Source organism: Crassostrea angulata, chromosome 10, assembly GCF_025612915.1.
Source record: "Crassostrea angulata isolate pt1a10 chromosome 10, ASM2561291v2, whole genome shotgun sequence".
Lineage (NCBI taxonomy): Eukaryota > Metazoa > Mollusca > Bivalvia > Ostreida > Ostreidae > Magallana > Magallana angulata.
The window spans coordinates 35,829,015-35,848,925 of record NC_069120.1 but is presented as its reverse complement, the minus strand read 5'-3'; the positions used below and the strand labels follow the sequence as shown (position 1 = coordinate 35,848,925).

Below are 19,911 nucleotides of genomic sequence, written 5' to 3'. Positions count from 1 at the left end.
ACTGACAAAGAAATTTAAAATTGTGTAACTTTGTTTCTCAAACTAACGACAGCTGATTAAGCTGGTTGGGGTTGAAGAAAATTTTTCTTGCCACCCACTGGTACCGTAATGAATACCAAGAATATTACGGAAATTGTTTTTTGTCATCTACAGAAACTTTTTTTTTTAATCTTATTTATCGGTCAGATTTTTTCCCCTTAATTCTCTTTCCCAATAAAGTTCTATGAAGACAGACAAAAGTGAAAACGAAAAATTTCTTAATATTTTAAAATGAGGTCAGATACAGACTCATCGCCCCACCTCAACGTGTTCAGAACCAGGAGAGCCTCATAAATACCCAATTGACTGGTAGTTTTCTTAACATAAAACCCCCGAGAGATAATGGGACTTTCTCAGTCGTTTTACAACAAAGTCTATTTTGTTTTATATTTATCCTGGATAGTTGGTAATCTTGCGGATAACAATCGTTTTTCTTCTTCTCGTATTTTACGACCACCGTAGGATTCCAAAGTTCGTTTTAGGCGCACTCTAAATTCTCCCAATTCGCTGATTGATGATATAGTTAGATCCCCATTTGCCGAGTGCGGTGATTTTCAGCGTTATTAGTTTATTATAACTCGCTGAATTTTTAAGTCGACATTGGGAATGAACAATGAGCATTCATTACTGAGCACAACCGAATGTCTTAACGTTTAATAAAATCTTTTTTTGTTAGCGAGGCCTAATTCCCCTGATTTAAGCCCCGACGATACATCTCTCCAGCGAGATCCCTCGGATTCATTTGTGTAGATCAATCAACGTTAAGTCCGGTTTTGTCACGCTCCTGATAACCTGGCTACCGGTTAGATACTGTATCTGGCAGAAGCACTGTTCTCAGCACCAAAAATGCTCATTCGCTTGTCTTTATCTTATTTATCACCAAAGACATACAACAACGACCGCCCATTGATTGGTCTTCGGGGAAAATATTGATCAACAGTCCAATGCGTTTGTGAATTTGCCAAATCTTCTTTTTCAATTTATCTTATCTTGTCCTTTTAAAAATTGTTTCCACGTACGTAGATAGAGAATGTGCTGGAATGAAGCAGAGAGGGGAGGGAATGGATAAGCAATTTTTAAGCGGATGTGTTTGCGCGTCTGAATGTATTCCCAAAGGAACGTATGTTATGTTATGCAGCCATATTCCTGCATGCTTATTACCAATTTAATAAGAACTCTGATAAGACCAGAAACTGGTGTTCGATGTTTTTTCCCCTCGGCTCGATTCCTCTTTCGTTACGTTATTTGGCCAAATATTCCTGTGCTTCAAAGACGCAGACTCTCTCATTAAGCGCTTCTAGATATCAATTAAAACATGCAGCTTGTCCTTACACAAACAATCTCATTATCTAAACAAGCTTTGATTTAGTCAGGCTTTGGGGAAATAAAAACAGGGTGTAAAGATACAATGGGCTGTCTTTTTGGAACAATGTACTCAGTTAATACGCCTACAATTTGGTTTATATCCCAGATTTTTTTTCCTTCATGCAACAGCTATTCGTTAGAGGTAACATGTGTGCTTCGTCATCAGATCTGGTTCGGATCTTATTTTAGGCATTTTGTCATTAAATCTGTATTCGTGTAACGTAAATCACGTCAATAATTCATAAGGAAAAAAAACCTTGTCAAAAATTGAATTTGGCTTCTATGAGATTTATGTTAGAATAATTCAGTCAACGCTATTTGCTTTTGAGAAACACCGCAACTCATTCATAGCTCATCTGATAAGCATCTAAACAGATTCCTAATTAATTCAAAGGTCTTTGATGTTTAGCATTTTATATTCTATAAGATATGATGATTGAGGACATTTTTAAAGGGTTTTTACTTGCTTTCTGCACAACAACATAGTCGTCTGAAGCAAAAGTGAGAATGAAATGGAATTTCGCTCACGCGCGCGACCGGTAGACTCAGCTTTCCGATCGGTGAAGCAAATAAGAGTTTCTAATTATTATAATGACCCTTCCAAACCCTTGTTTCATCGGAAATAGATAGAAAGCAGGATTGTGATTATTATGGCGTGTCTTGGAGTTTTCAGCATGATTCACGCGCATTTTCCCGATCAATATAGCATGCATCAGGTAGTGCTTGCTACTATCATCGAAAGCAGACGACAAGTAATGGACACAAATCTGATATTATTCGTGACATAATTGTTCCAAAGCAGAAAAGATGTTTTTGATGATACTTTGACGAGGCTAGTATAGATGATGGATGCGAAATAAACATTAGGGCAACGATAGTCATTTGCTAGAGTAATTTATTGAGAGCGACTCTTTCTCTCACAGAACTAGGCCTTTTTGCCTTCGATACGTGGAATTGATTGGCACAAGATGACAAATTGGAAAACGGCCTTCAGCGAAAATTACCACATTTTTCATACACAGCTTCTGAACTCGTATTTTATGTCTGGTAGAATAATCAAATGAAGAATTGTGTATTGAAAAGACAGATTTCCTCTCCTAAAAAAGTCATTTACAATCTACTTAATTATCTTGCTGTGCTAATTGCCCGCAAACGTTGATATCTAGATTTGTTTTTCCTTTATAGTCTCCGCTGTGAAGCATATCTGGTGGAGAAAATACAGTCAATACTGCGAAAAAAGATATATTTGTTTCAATAAAAACTCAATACTCTACCCCATTGCTTATATCGAACGCAAGCAGGGAGATAGCCAAGAACATTTTGATATGTTTTTGACCTTTTCAGTTCTGGTAAAGGGAAACATATTACCATAATTGAGCTGCCGTACTATAAAATCTGTTCTTGAACTAGCTATCTCTTATTTGACTTTTAAATAGTTATCATTCCTGACTTAAGATGGTTATGCAATATTTTTCCAATGTAATGTTTAATTTCCAAGATAGTATAGAATCCTTTAATGGACACGCATGCTATGATAATTCAATGGGGAACATGATAATTCATTTTAGACCTCTCCAGAGATTTTTGTCTGAAAAGTGTTTTCATCCGCGTTTATCCGATTTTTGCGGTTCACAACAATATGGTTGTTCCGTGTATCTGTTTAACGATATTGCAATATAGCAATTTTTCGCCATTATTCATCCGATCATAGCATTTTTCTCATTACTCAACGCATGGTCGAACTAAATTATAATCGTTTCGTACCAGCAGCTGGTGCCGTTTTTCGTGTAGTTTTCAAAAAGGAAACACACATCAACAGCCGGGTTTGTCACAATTGCAAATGTCTTACAAGAGTGTTCGAGGCGTATTTCCATAACTTTGCGCTCTCTCACCCGAACGCTTGGGTGAGGCGCTTGAGTAGTTATTACTTCTGTTATAAATAAAACAGGGAACACTTTGCAAAAGTTAAAAGAAGCGACATCGTGACTATGAGCAATATCTGCAAACAACGGGCTATACTGATGACATATAATCATGTCAGACATAACGTTACAACCCATATGACGATATGTACAATCCCAAGAGACTGCTTGGAATTTTAAACGAAATTATGTTTTTTTTAAAGTACGTGCACTTTTGTTTCAATTATGGAGAACAAATACACCGATATTTGCTTGTACCAATGATTGTAACGCTTTCATAAAAATACTAATGCAATACTAATGTTAAGATTTCACCAACAAAATGTTCCTTAATAAGAGCACACGCTTTACGCCGCATCTGCGACAAGAAAAGTAGTTCTAGTGTGATTCGTGTGAAAAAACACGTGTATCCACGAAAAATACACTGTTTTCGCGGCAGTCTATGGAGGTTGTAGTGAGTTGGCTTCTAATCAATGACAAGACTTTGCCTTGGGGGAGTCAGAGCGGAGACTCATCAAGGGCCACAGACCCTCTCTTCGTCGCAGCCAAAACGTAGCTGAAACATTTTCCGCTTCCTTGAAACTTTTAATCATTTTATTGATTATGTCACGGGCCCTTATAAATGATTTTTAATTGACTTTTTTCCTCCCCAGTTGTAAGTGAAAATCTTAAATGAAACTTTCTAATTTTGTAGAGGTTTTTTTTAATTTTGTGTTTTTGTTTCTGTTTCATTTACTGAAATATCCAAAGACACACGCAGGCATGATGCTCTGCTAAATTTGCTTGTCAACCACTCAAAATAAATAGACACTGCCATAAATCTATGCACTTTTACAGATTAATGACGTCACAAGAACGTGAATACAACTATGGAGGTTGCATGACGTGCATGTCTGAATATTATATGAGAGTTCAAAATGCATATTGAATGTCATTTAACCATGAGGATATGTCAAAACCATAGGGGATTGTGGGATATTGTACAACGTCTTCCTACTGTACTAGAAAGTGCGCAGTATACGAACTTTTATGCCCACCCCTCAGTCTGAACTTAATAAAAGTACTGTTAATAGGGAAATATAACGACTCAGTCGCGTTCGTAACTTTCGTTGCGAGCATCAAAAATAACAATCATCAACTTTTTATCGTTGCATGTGGAATGCATAATTTATGAAATAACAGTTCATTAGGAAACATCTATATGCTTTCTTTTGGCAGAATAAACGGGAATTGGGTATTATTTTTCCGTTTCAGTCCGACTTTGATTTTCTCTAATATGATTTATTTATTGGATTTACTGAGCAAGACTCAGGTAGATTCCGTGATTTCCTCTCAATCAATCCTCGTCTCCTGCGCCATTACAGGAAGGGTCCATAATCAAGTAAAAGTCAAACCGACACGGGCGCTAAATATTTGATTATTTCGTCTTTGCAGGACGCGGGTTCTCACGTGTACAGACGGAAGCTCTCGTTGCAAGTGTATCAGCTAAACAAACTCGGTAATTCTCCCAAGATGTCGACCTATCGTCACAATGTCATTACTGTTTGGCGGAATCGCGCAAAAGATGTTGATTATGGGGAGTAAGGCTACTGCAATATTAATCGATTTCATTTGCTCCGGAATTGCAACATACACATTTCTGGTATGATCCAATTATTGGTCAATCAACACCCGATTGGTCAATATCAGAACACATTATGACTTTGATTACCGGGAATCGATCCTCGTTCCTCTAAATAAACACAATTCAATCAAAATGCCTTACCGAGACTCTTTTGAATTGGAGGAGATGGCAAATACCATAATCATAATAGTATTTTTAATACTTGAGTAATGTATCCTTTCATACTCATGGAGACTTTTTTCTGTAACTGGCAAAAGATGCTTTGTGTAACAGAGAGCACACAGAGGTATTCATTGAATGGCAACAAGACTTGAGGGTTTAAGTAAGGTTCATTTTGCTCTTTGAGATTTTTCGTCTGTCCTTTTTTGCGGTATGGTTGAGATTGTTTACAAAATACATCGCAAACCTGTTATTATCAAAGCACATCGGTTATATATTGCTTCTTTCCATTACGAACACTCTCATCAAAATTTTTACGCAATGTGCTCTCTTCTCTTCTCTTTCAAACGTTAATTATGTTGTAAAAAGAGTTTTTTGTGTTGAAATTTGAATGCAGTATATCAGCTGCATGTTATCATCAATTTTTCACACATTGCACATAATGCTGCATTTCAGAGTTATTGGTAGTTAACGTGCTATGGGCGATGCATTGAATAAAGAATGTATAATATTCTCATTAATAAGTAAATAAAGACTGGTCTAAATGGCCTTATTCTCGGTTTTAAATGACCAACTAGTAGCATTCATTCAGCTTAAAAAACCAAAACTGTCAGTCGTTTGATTTATTTCTTTCCAGTATGTTGTTAAATCCGAATAAAAAACAGAAATAAAAAATACTAGGTTTCAAACTTTTTTATCGGTGTGGTTGTTCTTGTCGAAATCCTACACGTCCCCGAACAATTACGGGAAAAAATTCAAACTTCGGAACCATCTTAGTTGTTTGCAGACGATCGGATGTCTGTGGCGGTAAAACGAAGCACCTGCTTCCTTCATTTTTTTCTCGCTGGAGTCACTCATCTTTAAGCAGACGTGGGGATGACTTTTAGTGAAGAAGTCGGAGAAGAGTTTCATATGCCTTACTCAATAAACGTCCATCACACTGAACTCCTAGAACAAATATCCGTTACGTAAATTGCGAAAATATTTTTTTTTTTTAAATTTCAAGAATGTTTGACAGAATGAAGGAACGATTTTTAATTGCGTTTTATAGTCTGTTAGATTGAGTGGATAGTTTGTGAGTCTTGCTCAATTTAATACTTATAGCTCGGGATCTGGCATCGGTGTTCGCGTGTTAAACATTTAAACGAATCTCAATAATATAATTGCAGGCATTTGTTCAGGTCTAGTATCTTTTACAGTTGTCTTTAAATGCTACTTCTCTGCAAATATGTAACTGAAAAGTATACTGAGATTTTCTTTCTTTTCCATAAATTAAGTAAGGCTCAAATTCAATTTAAAGGACTTTTTATTTCGAAGACAAAAAGTATGCACTTGTGTTTTGGAGCTCTGCAAACTTATTAACTGTAAATGAAATTCTGAAGGACGAAGGCTATATCGAATATCAAAGCCGAAGGCCAAATTAAGGACGGATTCTATTAACCTAAAAATCAGATTGGAGAACGCGATTCTGGCATTGCATGGCACGGTCACAAAAGAGATTTGCAATACTCCATGCACTTTATGACACTTTGAGGGACTTGAATGTCTTGGTCTCAGGTTATGAATTGTCCACAATGCAATAGGTTGATACTTAATGGGTAAACTTTACCTTACTGATAAGAAAGCTCGATTTTTTAAGAAATGTCAGTTACTATTTATAATTTTGGTCGGTATGTATCTTTAGCCCACAAAGAGGTGACAAAAAAGCCAAATTGCGACTAAAACTTAAACATATTAGATTATTTTGGTTTTTATTTCTGACATTTGCTGGAATAGACATAACAATGAAAAGAATAAAGTGTCAGTTTTGTCAATAAAACATCTGTTACAGTGAATAAAAACGGAAGTCGTCCTGCTCCTAATTACGAGCAAAAATGGCGGACGTTTCATCATACGCCATCTTGCTTAATTCTTTTGTCAAGTTTAGATGTCTTTGCGTATTACATTTTAATTGTTATGGATGTAGTCTCTTTGTTTTGTCGCCGGCATTATCTCTTGTAATACCTCGCTCTCGTTCTAAATTGAATTCCCTGTCTGTGACTATTAATGATTCTTCTTGTATTTTGTAGCCTGGGCCTGCACGTTTCCAAAGGACTGGCAAGGGGCCTGGTACCAGAATGTGTTTGGGGAGCTGACCATATCCGACACCGAAATTTCCAGGAAAGGAGTTTGCACAGCAAACGTGGGAAATAAATACGTTGTCTATAGCAGGTATTCATCAACGAGTTGTGATTTCTGTTAAGTAATGTCTTCTGCGTTCATTGTGTTAGTTAGCTGGTCCCCATAGGTCGGAAATCAAATAAGGACCAGTAATTGAATGTCAGAGAAACGAATGTATACGTTGCCTTCGTTTTCCTTCAGAATCTTCAACTCTCTAGCATTGCTTTTCAGACACACTAATTGAGTTTTGATGTAGATTCTATTATTGTTGACATGCAATTGCTCCTTTTTTAATAACACATATTTGCGGGCACGAATGCAGCTTACTCCAAACAAATCGCTATGGCGATAATGCGAGAAGATACAATTCTTTTTCAAAAAAAAAAAAATCTAATGCAATTTTTTGTTCGAATGCTCATTTTTTTAACAAAAAAGGACGGGATATGACGTTATAACAAACACTATAAATATATTAATTTTATCTTTTTATTTTTGCTTTTTCACACTTGAAAGGACATGAAGATTTGGACGCCAAAAAAAGGCATTTGTTTTCTATCGAAAAATGCTATTGTGGTCTGATAGGTTATATTTGTAAGATGGATACTAGATGTGTTTATTGTGGCAATCGTTTGATTACATCTCGAAAGAAAACACATTAAAAAGTTTTATTAAAATAGACGTTTGATAAGAGGTGTCGATTTAAAAACCAATTTAGATATGATTCCCCGTTTAGCCATTTCTATTCGTCCTAGTTAAGGCATTAATTGCACTCAATTTTAACGTTTACCAGATATCGTTCATATTCTCAAATTATATTATTTTTGCAACTTGCAAAAATACATATTTCTACGGCTGGCTGGCACAAAACGTCTACTATATGCAGCCTAAAGGATTATTTTAGGGCAGCTTGTTTTTCGATAACTGTTTTATGCTCTGCATTTTCTCGTAAATGTCAAAAGCAAAAGTTGTTCATCCTTCTTATCTTATTGCCTGTGTCGTCTTATCTGATTGGTCAATCTAGAATTCTTGACAGGTTATTATTTTTATCAACTTTTTCATTATTATTTTATTTATTTTCCAGGGAACAAGAATGCTACAGGTGTCTCGTAATCTTTCCGTGGCACCAAAATGTGATCCAATATAAAGAGAGTGAGTAGAAGATTATAAACGCCATTTTGACGAAATTCTTATTGATAATACGTATGTTTCATGATAATTGAGAGGTTTTTTTTTAAATTATTACTTTTAATGCAAGCATTTCTTTGCATCTTTGGCATCTCACTACTTAAAGAAAAAAATAAATGCTACATCATTGAACTTGATAAAAATCAAAGCTATGTAAAATTAGATACACATGTGTACATTGTAATTAGACAAAATCGTAGATCTCAGCCGCCCCCCCCCCCTTCCACACACACACACACACATCAGAATGAACAGTGAATTTAAATGCATGTAATAAACGTGTGTATATAATCCATCAGTATATTTTTACGTTTTACTGAAGTATAACCAACTTTTTTTTTAAAGATCAATCATAAAAATTTCAGGATGGTAAAATATTTTTAAAAGCATTTCGTTTCAAAGTTTTATTCATATCTGATTGGGGAAATCTATGTGAAAAGTGGCTAATTAAATCTCAGAGGGATATGTACGTTTTTAAAACGTTAAAAGATAAATCTAATAAAGCGATTGTGTGGCATGATAAACGTTCGTGTGTTTTTTCTCCAATAAATCGTTACATGAATTTGGTGCGGTTTTTCTTCAAAAACGGAATTTTACATAATGGAGTTTATCCATCTGTAAGGCTGAAGCCATTTTTCATACTTGGAGTGTCCCGGGGGTGTATCAAGCTAAAGAAAAAGATATCACATACATACACCAACAAAGACGAGGATTAACACTCTCTCCTTAGTTATTGGATATTATCACGTATTATCAAGGCGACATTTTGCGGGAATTCTCTCCTTTTTTTTTGTCTTCAAGATGTGAGTTGCCTGTACGCGACAGAGGAAACTCGGGGGAATTGTATGCTTTTTACTTGACGATGCTATAAATATTTGATAATGAACACGATCCTTCAGGGAGATATGGCGTACATTTGTAAGTTTGTATTCAATCGGAGTGGATCCGATGGAGATACAAGCGATGGAGACTGATAGGCATTGACGATTGGAGTTTGGAATCGATTTCATTTGAATAGATTGGAAATTAATCTTTCACCTTATCCTTATTCCTAATCCTAAAACGTTTCTACCTTTTTGATAAATATGCTATCAATGGAACTAAAACCCCACTCATCCTTTTTATAGATGTCATCGGAGACCATTTTACCCTTTGAATTTGGCTCAAGGATACTAGACGATGATGGATCTATAAAGCAGACGTTGTAGTTTACAAATAGAATCATTAGGCTTCATTTCTTCCTGTCCATATACAAGTACTAAAAGTCAACAGAAAAATAGTCTTGGAAACACCGCATATTTTCAATATTCATTTATGTAATAATGCCATTAATTCATAGCCTGATCAATATCGGAATACGACATGCCATCAAGAAGCATTATACGCGGATGAATAAGTCGTAATTCGAATTCGTCATTGTTATGAGTTTAAGTTCAAGTTATTTTATTATCCTTTCAATAAGATAGTAAATTGTCCGATTGATGGTCGTTTTCCCCGCAAATGAATATTATGTTTAGGAACTACACCAATAATTCGTTAAGCCTTTATAAGTCTGGCTCAAAAGAAAGACCAAGTTTCACAACCCAAACGCTGGGTCACTTGACCTTTGAATTTCATCTGCAGAGAATTGTCAATTACTGTAAATGAAGCATGAATATGGGTCGTTCAAATTTTATTTACGCTTGCTGTATCGTTAAAAATTTAAATCTTAGTGGTAATCATGCTTTCGTCAATCGAGTCAGAAATCTGAGTCTTTGTGCATTTGATGTTTGTTCTTTTCGTCCAATTACGCGTTTGGTCAAACGTTTGTGCGACATAGGGTGTCAGTCCATCTTTTTGTCATTGACACGTGATTAAATGGGGGGGGGGGGGGGGGAGCGAAAAAAGGATGCAGGACGCTATTTTGTGCGTTCTATGCCCTCCGGACTTAACATGGAAACTGTCCGCTGCATGGAAAAAGACAAAATAATTGTGTCCAATAAGGCGATGAAAATGAAACTGCCATGTTTAAGAGAGATCTTTTCTATTTTTGTTTTGTTCACAAGGCCTCAAGTGAGTAGCGAGGGTCTAATGATTTTGTGGGATGGTTGGCAGCTGTCTGTCATCTGTCCATACTCTTTGCATATTGGCTGGTGTTTTTTTGTATTTATTAAGTAGCATTGAGCATAAATCTGGTGAAAGAAATGAGTGTTATAGATCAAGATCGGGGACTGATTTCCGCTGAAATCAATAATGGTCCATAAAGTCGTAAGACGAGAATCATGGCCATTGATTTGTATGTACGATCAAATTATCCTTTACGATAAAACCTCCACAGCAGAAAACAGTTTTAAATGGCGGTCTCTTTTTTCTCAATCAAATGTTCTAGCCGTAATTACGTTTTTTTCCCTTCCATGCAGCGCATTTCTCTAATACAAGACGATAAACTCGAAATTAAACAAGGAAAATGAGAGAAAAAATTACCCTTTGCGGTAATTGAAATCGTACGTTGGTAGACTAATGTACGTCAGAAAGACCAAGAATTAGCTTTATTGCATTCATTTGTTTTTATTTCCCATCATGAAAAACTACGCATTGTTGAAACTTTTATGAAGTTCAACACTGAAGTTTTTCATGAATGGATATAAAAAGAATTCCTTGAAATTAATGAAAACGAAAAAAAAATGGCGCGTATTTGTGAGGGATTTTTATTTCAACCTCATGAATCTTCGTCAGTAATCGGAAAGTTAAGAAACCTTCTGCCTGCATAATTTCCACGGAATTACAGCAAATGTGAAGTGTCGAATGATCTTTAAAATCTCTAGTAATGAAAACGCTAACTACCGTAGACGATAATGGTTTCTTTCATCTCCAAAGTACCACACAACTTCTCCTCCTACATCAAAACATATTCCTCCGCCCTCTGAAATTAGTCCGTGATGATGGTTTTGGAACTCGAGTTCAATGCTCGGATACCTTTACCCTTGAATATAATTATAAATAAACGCCTAATTATTAATATAGCGCTACTTTTTATTTCTTTCATTTTATGTTGATTTTTTTTTGGGGGGGGGTGGTTAACATTTCTCATCTTATTAATGAATTCAACATCAGATGGTTCTGCTAAAAAGAAGCTTTGGAATTGTAAGAAAAATATCTGCTAGGCTTTTGTGTAATGCACCATCTATGAAATGCCAGAAATGATCCAGTTGTGTGATATACGAATGCAATTTCTTTTGAAGAGAATGCTGTGTAGGGTACGGCGCTCTTCGTTAACATGAAAATGTGTTTGCTTTTGTAAGGGTTCGAATATGAAACGATTGTCATAACAATGTTTTACTGGTATTTTGCAGGTTTTTGTCAAAGAGAGAAATCGTTGGAGGTAGCTTGTCGGAGAATCAAAGGGGACGAACCGCTCCATACAATTGTCAAAGGTAAAAACTTGCTATAGTTGAAAACAATAGATACATTCGATAATTAAAATTTTGTGAGTTTATGATAATTTAATGACCAAAATAATAAAGTCATAGGTCTAGGTTGCTGTCATGTTTTAAACAATTTTGTAATGGGTCTTTTTTACCTTCAAATTGAATTGTAATGATGATATCAAGGAAATATTCGCCCCCGTTTTATTTTCGTCCCTTTCGCCCTCGTTTCCAGCGGGTAAATTTAAGACTAAGCGAATGCCAATGTCTCATATTATCTTTCTTTATTATATACAACTGTGTCTGGGCGAATTCAAGACGGGCCAAAACTGTTTGCAAGTGAAGAAGGGCGAAAATTACACGGGGCGAAAATAACCCTGTATACAGTATATATGAAATATGTGTTTATTTGCAGTGCCTGGAAAACCTGAGACCTGTCCGTTTCAAGGGAGATATTCCTTTTCCTACATGCATAACGGAAAAGGACCTTGCAGTAACCCTCAGTCCGAAATCCACGCATGCGCTGACGAGTCTAAATTTAAGTTTATTTACAAAGCTTGCCCAGGAATCCCAAACACTAAAGAAAGAGGTAACATTTAAAAAGAGGAAATCCCCAAATTTCGGGAGGGGTTTGTAAAATAGTGAATTTGGGGTAGTTATAATTTAGAAAATTTTAATGCTTTATCCTATAAACCCTCTAATTTACACTTCTTATAATATGAGCACTGTATATCTACGTGAAAATAGGTATTTTGAAAAAGAAAGTTGTGTTTTATGAAATTGCTTTTCATCATACATGTACCTATTTAAATATTTGACCCTGCAAATATAATCCGTTTAAGATACTCAAGTTAAGTTTCATTAGGCGAAAACGCCAGTATTGTTTAATTTGAAAGACCTGTTAGTTTGGATAATGTATGACTGTTCTAAAGCGTCAGAAAGATGAATAATATATTTATGTGTTGTTGTACTTGTAAATCATGCGATCATGAAAAACACACAAAAAAAGAAGATCTAAATATTCCAAGATTTGCATCATATCATTTCAGAAGTATATTTCCAATGTTTGGCCACTTGGGAAAACGGCGAGAAATATTTGTATGGCAGATTTAGTGGGCCAGAGCTCTCAGACAGAGCCGATATGTACCGGTGTTTTGTGAGTAGTTTTTGCATCAACAGTGCATTAGCGATACTTGGGTTTCAAGGGTGTTCGGTGTGGATAATGTATTCTGAAGAGAGAACATCTTGAACTCGAGCAATTACGTAGAAATGCAATATAATATACATTCTTTTTTAGGCATCTTATCATTATGTAACTCATGACTTCACATTTCATAGCTAATGCGAAAAGTTGATGACGTAATAATATGGTCCTTTTCTTTTTTTCTAGATGCACAGCCTCTTTGGTTATGGGGGTGACATGTCTATGTCAGCTGATGCCTCTTGTCAGGGTCTCCAGAGCCCAACTGTAGGGACGTCAACATTGGCCCTAGGTCAGTCTACACCTCTCTCTCTCTCTCTCTCTCTCTCTCTCTCTCTCTCTCTCTCTCTCTCTCTCTCTCTCTCTCTCTCTCACATATGCAAAGATCAGTTACGCCGCCCCGCTCTTGAAAAACAGTAACAAAAAATACAACCATCTAATTCACTCAAGTTTATCAACATTTAATGGAGAGAGATCTCTTAGATTGTTTGGCCACAATCAGAGAATTTATAATGGCATTAAAAGCAAATCTTAGGATCATAAACAGGCATTTCTTCAAGTGTGTGCTAAGAGATCAGGTCTTTGTTTATATCACCTCGAGATAGGTACCGACTGAGGAGTATTTGATCGGCATTTTACAAACGTGTTGATTACATAACCCTCCACAGCTGCAAACTTGTATATTTCCCCCGTGCTACATTACTGTGTCGATTTGGGAGGGTCGTTTCCCTTTCTGTTGCTCCCGTTTAGAAGCAGACTGAAACTGCATCTGTTTCAGCTATTATACATAAAACCACGCCATGCGGGGCCTTCATATACGTGAGAGAAAGAGAGGGGATTTTTTTTACTTGCTTTGCTTTCAGTTGTATTGATGGTTCTTTCTCAAATGAGCTCATCATTCAAAAATCTATTTTTTACTTTTTTGTCACTATGGAACCAAAGGTCATAAATAACTAAAATGTTTTTGATGTCGAATATCGTCGATTTGCGTGTTACATTTTTTCCAATATTTTTCAGAAGCATTCAGTTTTTAATACCCCAAAGTTTCATTTGCATTTCACGAAACGATACATTTGTTTTTGACGTATTTGGGTTTTTATTTTATTCACAGAGAGGTTTCCTACTCCCGTCATGCAATGCAGATTTCCAGAGGTATTTGAATACAGGAAAGTTTGGCGTGACCTCTCTGGAAGCACGCAGATAGTCGTCGATGATCAAATGCAGGTCATCAGAATTCGAGATGCTTCCCAAAGTTACTCGCTAAATTCCGACGAAAGCGGAAGTCAGGAAGTCAAACTTGTCATGCGCTGTCGAACGTCTCATGGAACCGGAGGAATTCAGAAATATGTCGTTCACACGACGACAAGTGAATGGTACTGCAATGAAAAATTAACCTTGTTTTTGTTTCTTTTACGTCAGAATTAAAAAAGATTTTGTGATGCTCAGATAAAACATGCACATTGCAAAGCAGAAAAAAACCCATACAAATCAGGCAAGCACGTTTCTATACATTAAAAAAAAAGGAATGATTTGGAATCTCGGATTGTTTTTTGGTCGATTCAGCATCTTCATACAATATGCAATACTAAAATATAACACATGTTTCGAATATTACATTTTTTTAAAAGAAAAATGCAAGTAATAACGGTGATATATGAAAGTTCTGTTCCAATAAATTTCGAATTTTGACACGTTTATGATAGCATTATCATGGCGCTGACGTTCAGTATTATGTTTTAGAGCGCTCTAACCTGCAAGTGATGATATTTAAATGTCAGTAGAACCACATGCTCCCGTACATAAAAAAAAATAATATATCGATACATTATGAGTCAGAATTTTTCTCAATTTCAGCGAGTCTAACTATAGGTGCCTACTTATAAAGAAGAGAGATTCCGAAGGCAAAGTCTTGGAGATGGAGCTAGGTATACTTAAATTCTTTAGTACTGACATTTTTTCCCACCAAAGCCAATAGAGATATTTAAAATTCGAATCGATAGCTACAACGGTATGTAAATTCCCCGTAAAGTATTCATTTAATGTAGTTTCTACCATTTGCTCTAATATTGTTATTTAAAATCGTGTATGTACAACAGGTAACATAATGATATGCTTATTGTTGTTAAGTTGTAAACTGATATATAGAATGGTTGGCCTTGCCTTTACAAAAGTTTTGACTTATCCTTTACCAGGGCAGCCATTTAATGACGAGTTCACAGCTTGTGATGACAGAACCTTCACAACCGGAGATAAACGGATATTGATTGGTGAGTAATTTAGAGTCGGTTCTTTGTCAAAAGCTCAGCAACAAATGTCACATATGATTTATAAATATTTTTCTTATTAATGTTTTTTTGTGTGTCTATAATAACTTTTATAGCAACGACATTGCATGATATTGATATATATAAGATATATTAACAAAAAGACATTGCCGAACATAAGGATCTATTAGACAATGAAAACGTTATTGAGTCTTATTATTGCGTACTGTTAAAACACACTATATATCATGGATCAACGCTATCTCGAATAAATGGTTAAGGCAGTTTGTAACGATATATAAGATTTACCGATCTAAACTCCTGATTTCGTATATAAAACTATTAACAATATCAATCGAGAATAGGGTATCTATAGTTGTGTTTATAATCATGACGATTTACAGGTGATGACGTCAAGCCAACAAATTGTCCCGTACAGGCTGCTGGCAGCTTTGGGTTCACAGACAAAACTTCCGACTGCAAAGGCCAGTTCATCATTGGATGCAGTTCACCGCAAGAAATTGTCATACAGAAAAAATGTCCCATAAACCTTGAATCAGGTAAAGTCATTATATGAAGCAACCATTGAACCCAAATAAAATTCTTTCTTTATTTGTTCATTCTTGGAAGAAAACAAAACGTTAAATATTCACTTTATCTCTAAGACCTATTTAGCCAACCTTTCGGTTGTTATTGATGTTACACATATACTAGTTTACTACAATTATAGTTTATTTCATTAATTACAATCTTCACAGTGAACATCTGGAGATGCCTTTCCGATTGGAAGGAAGGCAATAACACCCATTATGTGATGGTCCAGTCTCCAAAGTTACTCAAACCTGCCATGTGCCTGGTAAGCTTAATAGATCTCTATTTATTAAAAAAAACCTTTGAAACTCATGAGGGTTTTTTTTTCAATGCAAGGTGCCCTTTCTTGGCTATCATAATTGACGAATGAGTAAAGAATCACTACCCATATCATTTCTATTAATGAACATACGATTTAAAAGTTCATGTTTACAATCTTGACTTTTTTTTAATCATTTGATGTTCATTTTCATCCAATGATTATCTTGTATCAGAAAAGTACCTCTACCGTCCAGACAACTGAGTTCACTTTCACTTTTAGCCTGATTTTACGTGGCTTAAATCATCAAGGTTAATTAGCTAAAGGCATGTTCTTTTTTGGTCTCTTTATCAGTCTTTCACAATAACCGACAACGGGATTGAGGTGCAGGAGGATGAATACTGCATGAGGAAGGCCACAGTCAGTAGATCGTCCATCAATTACTTGCTGTTTCGACCTAAAGGTTCGTTTTTCATTGGCCATTATGCTGCTGCTCTCTAAACTGACGTGTACAATCTGTACCCTACGCGTTGATTTATTTTTTGATTTATCTGTCTGTACTTCCAAAGGGCACTGACATTGCACTGATGGTGTGAGTTTTATGTGGTTTTTTTTTGGATTGCAAATGTTCCCCTACGGCTCACTAGAAAACCATAATTATCTTTTTTAAATTCGATTTGTCTTTAACTCTTGGTTAATTCAAGCATCTTTTCATTCCTTATTTTTAGAAAATTGCAATCCAAACACGCATTCATCAATCACGGAAACCCCGAGTGACATGACGTCAGATCGTACGAAAACGTCACCAGACAAAACGGGAGTTGATCGTATTCAGGGTTCAGAGGGCGTCATAAACGCCGACAACGCCAGCAGCCGAATCTCTGTTTTGCCTTGTGTTGTTTTATTAATATCTTTTGTGACAATGTTATGCTTTGGTAGGTGATAATTGAACTCCCCCAAAAACAGTTCTCCTTCTTTCTCGAAATGCCTCGTCCCCACGTGCTGTTCTATATGTGACTTCATTCCATAACAATTCACATGATACTAAGTATCGGACCAATCCGCATCATCCTTTTATCATAGTTTCGGTTCCAAGCCGAACACAAGTGAAGGACTGCATGTTAAACAGCATAATATTTGAGCATTTGAATCTGAGAAGAAACTTCTGTAAGCAAATGACATGATCAACAAACTTTTAAACGTTGAGGACATTTGCGTGAGGTGAAAGAAACATAAAACAAACAAAAGGCAAAATTAAAACTAGGAACTCTTGCCGTATCAACTTGCCAATAGTGCTATCGGTGTGAGACCGGAAGTGGAATCCATGGAACATTTGTGTGGTGTCCATTGGAGGATTTATCTAATTGTGATATATTTATATTATTTGTTTTCTTTTTTTTTTTTGTTTCGTGCTTTTAGTCCCAGATTGGATGGAACTAAGACACGGTGCTAAACCTATTTATGTTGTTGGATCTCATGGCAAGTTATCATCAGTATGAAATACAAACAACTCTTGTTCACTTCATTATCGCTGCTTTTTTGCCATTCCTTCCATGGAGTCTTACCTCTGTACACTGGGGTTTAAGTAAATGTAAAAGCTTCTCATTTATAGAATTTTTAAGCAACTAGAATATATATAGAGATGTCAGAACAAGAATTGTAGATGAGATTAATTTTTTTTTTCATTCATTCAAGGAAATACTCAACAACACAATTGTATGGCACTTCATTTTCATTTTTTTATATAAATTATTTCGAGGTTTTTCGAAAATTAACTTAAAAGAATACTAAAGTGAGATTAATTTTTTTGAAAAATGTTTGGAGGAAAAATACTCATTTAGGATAAATATTTACAAGATAACACAACGAGGACGCCATTGGACATTCCTGGAATGTTTGACGGAATGGAGAAACTATCTGTGTGCCGTGTTTTTGGAACACCCTTTACATTCCCTTGTTCATTCATCTTTACAGTTAATAAGAAAATATTCATTTTTTGTCCATTGAAAAACGGTCTTGTGTGCAATAGGAATATCTGAGGCGAAATTTTGCATTGAATATTCAATATTCAGAAATCGAATTCTGTTTGGTTTCATTTGAGCATAATACATTGTATATACATATATATACATACATGAACCTGTATTTCATATGCGGTAACTTACAATATTGTCACATATTTTTTGCAACGAAGAACTTTTGAGTTACCAGTAAGTATATTGTGTTTTCCAGGTGTATAAGTGGAGAGATAGAAAAATAGTTGGGCGTCGATTGGTTGATAGTTGATAGGTGGTTGATTGATTGGTTGATGAGAGTGTTCGGTTGATATCTTCTGTTATGTATATGAATGTGGTCGTTCCAAATTATATATTGTTTCGTATGTTTGCCATTCAATTGTTATACCGCTACAATTTTTAGTTCTCTTTGGATTTAGTAAACCTCGGGTGCAGGGTGGGGTCGAGAATGAAAGTTAAGGCAGGAAAAGTTTACACGTGCTCCGACAAATATCATTTAAAGTTAGGGAAAACTATTAGCCTTCTTTTAAAAATGCCGGTATTATTTTATACGGAGGAGTGGGTATTTTTTTGCTTTAATTTCAAAGGACATTAGATCACTTTATTTTCTTCAAACTCCTAAAGTGTGTTCCGTTTCTATATCTTAGAATCCAATGGAATTCTATAAACTAAATTATTATGTAATGTCACTAATGTGAGTATATATATACTTAAGTCAGTATGGAAGGTGTTTCTTTATATAATTTCCCTTTTTCTGCAATCAAATTTGACTCAAAGCCACAGTATTTGATAAATATAAGTATTTTGAATATAGATACTGAATTTTTTTCTCGTTGATTTTGTTTAGTTTTTTTTAAGTCATTATTTTGTTTAACCAAAGATTTTTATGCTTCTTGTAAGTGTTAAGAAAACCGCCATTGTATAATTTTGGTGTGTGCATTAAATCTTCAGGATTTGCAAGGAGCTTATACAGTGCCAATAATATGTATTTGAATGAATGAAATGAATTCATGTTGTATTTTTAAAAAAAAAATAAATGATTGTTTTAACAGAGGATGGCAAGACTTTCATTTTTGTTGTTGAAACATAGAGAATATGAATAATGAAAGTTGTGACAACAAATTGATATATTGTAATATTGTACATTATGAAAATGAAAAATAAATAAAATACAGTTATTATATTTGTTTTGTTTACTTCGACTAGGAAGATTTATTTTTTAAATGTAAAATATCTGCAAAAATCAAACTATGGAATTATTTAATTGATGGGATGACATTTTTCATAGATTTTAACTTGTTTTACAGTTATCAAGTATTTCGCAGATGCGCTTTTTAAATAAAAGGTCATGTTTGAGGTAAGAAAGTAAACTCGTAGATGGAAGATAGCAAAGAGATCTACGTAACGTAAGCCCCCATAAATATTAACGGTTCAAACTTGTTTTAAAAATACATTCTTTTGGACTTCAACATTAGATGAAATGGACATCGGCTTAATAAACACTTTATACTCTAACTTAAAGGAAATAAAATCTATGATTGAAAAGTTACCATCTTAAACTGTCGACAGTGTGAAACGACTCTTGAATGATTAACATATGGGAATATGACAAAGCTCAAAACCAAAAATCAAAGTCCTGAAACTACTTAAGGGAGTTGCATTATGTCGGATTATTAACATTTCGAATTCTGACTCAGTGTCAGTTGTTACAGTTATCTAAAGA

At 35.2% G+C, this 19,911-nt stretch overlaps 1 protein-coding gene across 1 annotated transcript in view; it reads left to right on the top strand.

The window, feature by feature from the left end:
* The window catches only part of LOC128166196 (uncharacterized), a 28,777-nt gene extending 9,410 nt beyond the window's left edge, over positions 1-19,367 (top strand). Inside the window, exons 2-14 of the mRNA XM_052831201.1 lie at positions 7,179-7,320; positions 8,351-8,418; positions 11,787-11,867; positions 12,274-12,447; positions 12,908-13,014; positions 13,249-13,351; positions 14,171-14,432; positions 14,914-14,984; positions 15,252-15,326; positions 15,728-15,883; positions 16,082-16,179; positions 16,528-16,636; positions 16,902-19,367. Coding sequence (XP_052687161.1) covers positions 7,179-7,320; positions 8,351-8,418; positions 11,787-11,867; positions 12,274-12,447; positions 12,908-13,014; positions 13,249-13,351; positions 14,171-14,432; positions 14,914-14,984; positions 15,252-15,326; positions 15,728-15,883; positions 16,082-16,179; positions 16,528-16,636; positions 16,902-17,116 — 1,661 coding nt within the window. The 3' untranslated portion in view covers positions 17,117-19,367. The remainder of the gene's footprint in view (positions 1-7,178; positions 7,321-8,350; positions 8,419-11,786; positions 11,868-12,273; positions 12,448-12,907; positions 13,015-13,248; positions 13,352-14,170; positions 14,433-14,913; positions 14,985-15,251; positions 15,327-15,727; positions 15,884-16,081; positions 16,180-16,527; positions 16,637-16,901) is intronic.
* The last annotated feature ends 544 nt before the right edge of the window (positions 19,368-19,911 follow it).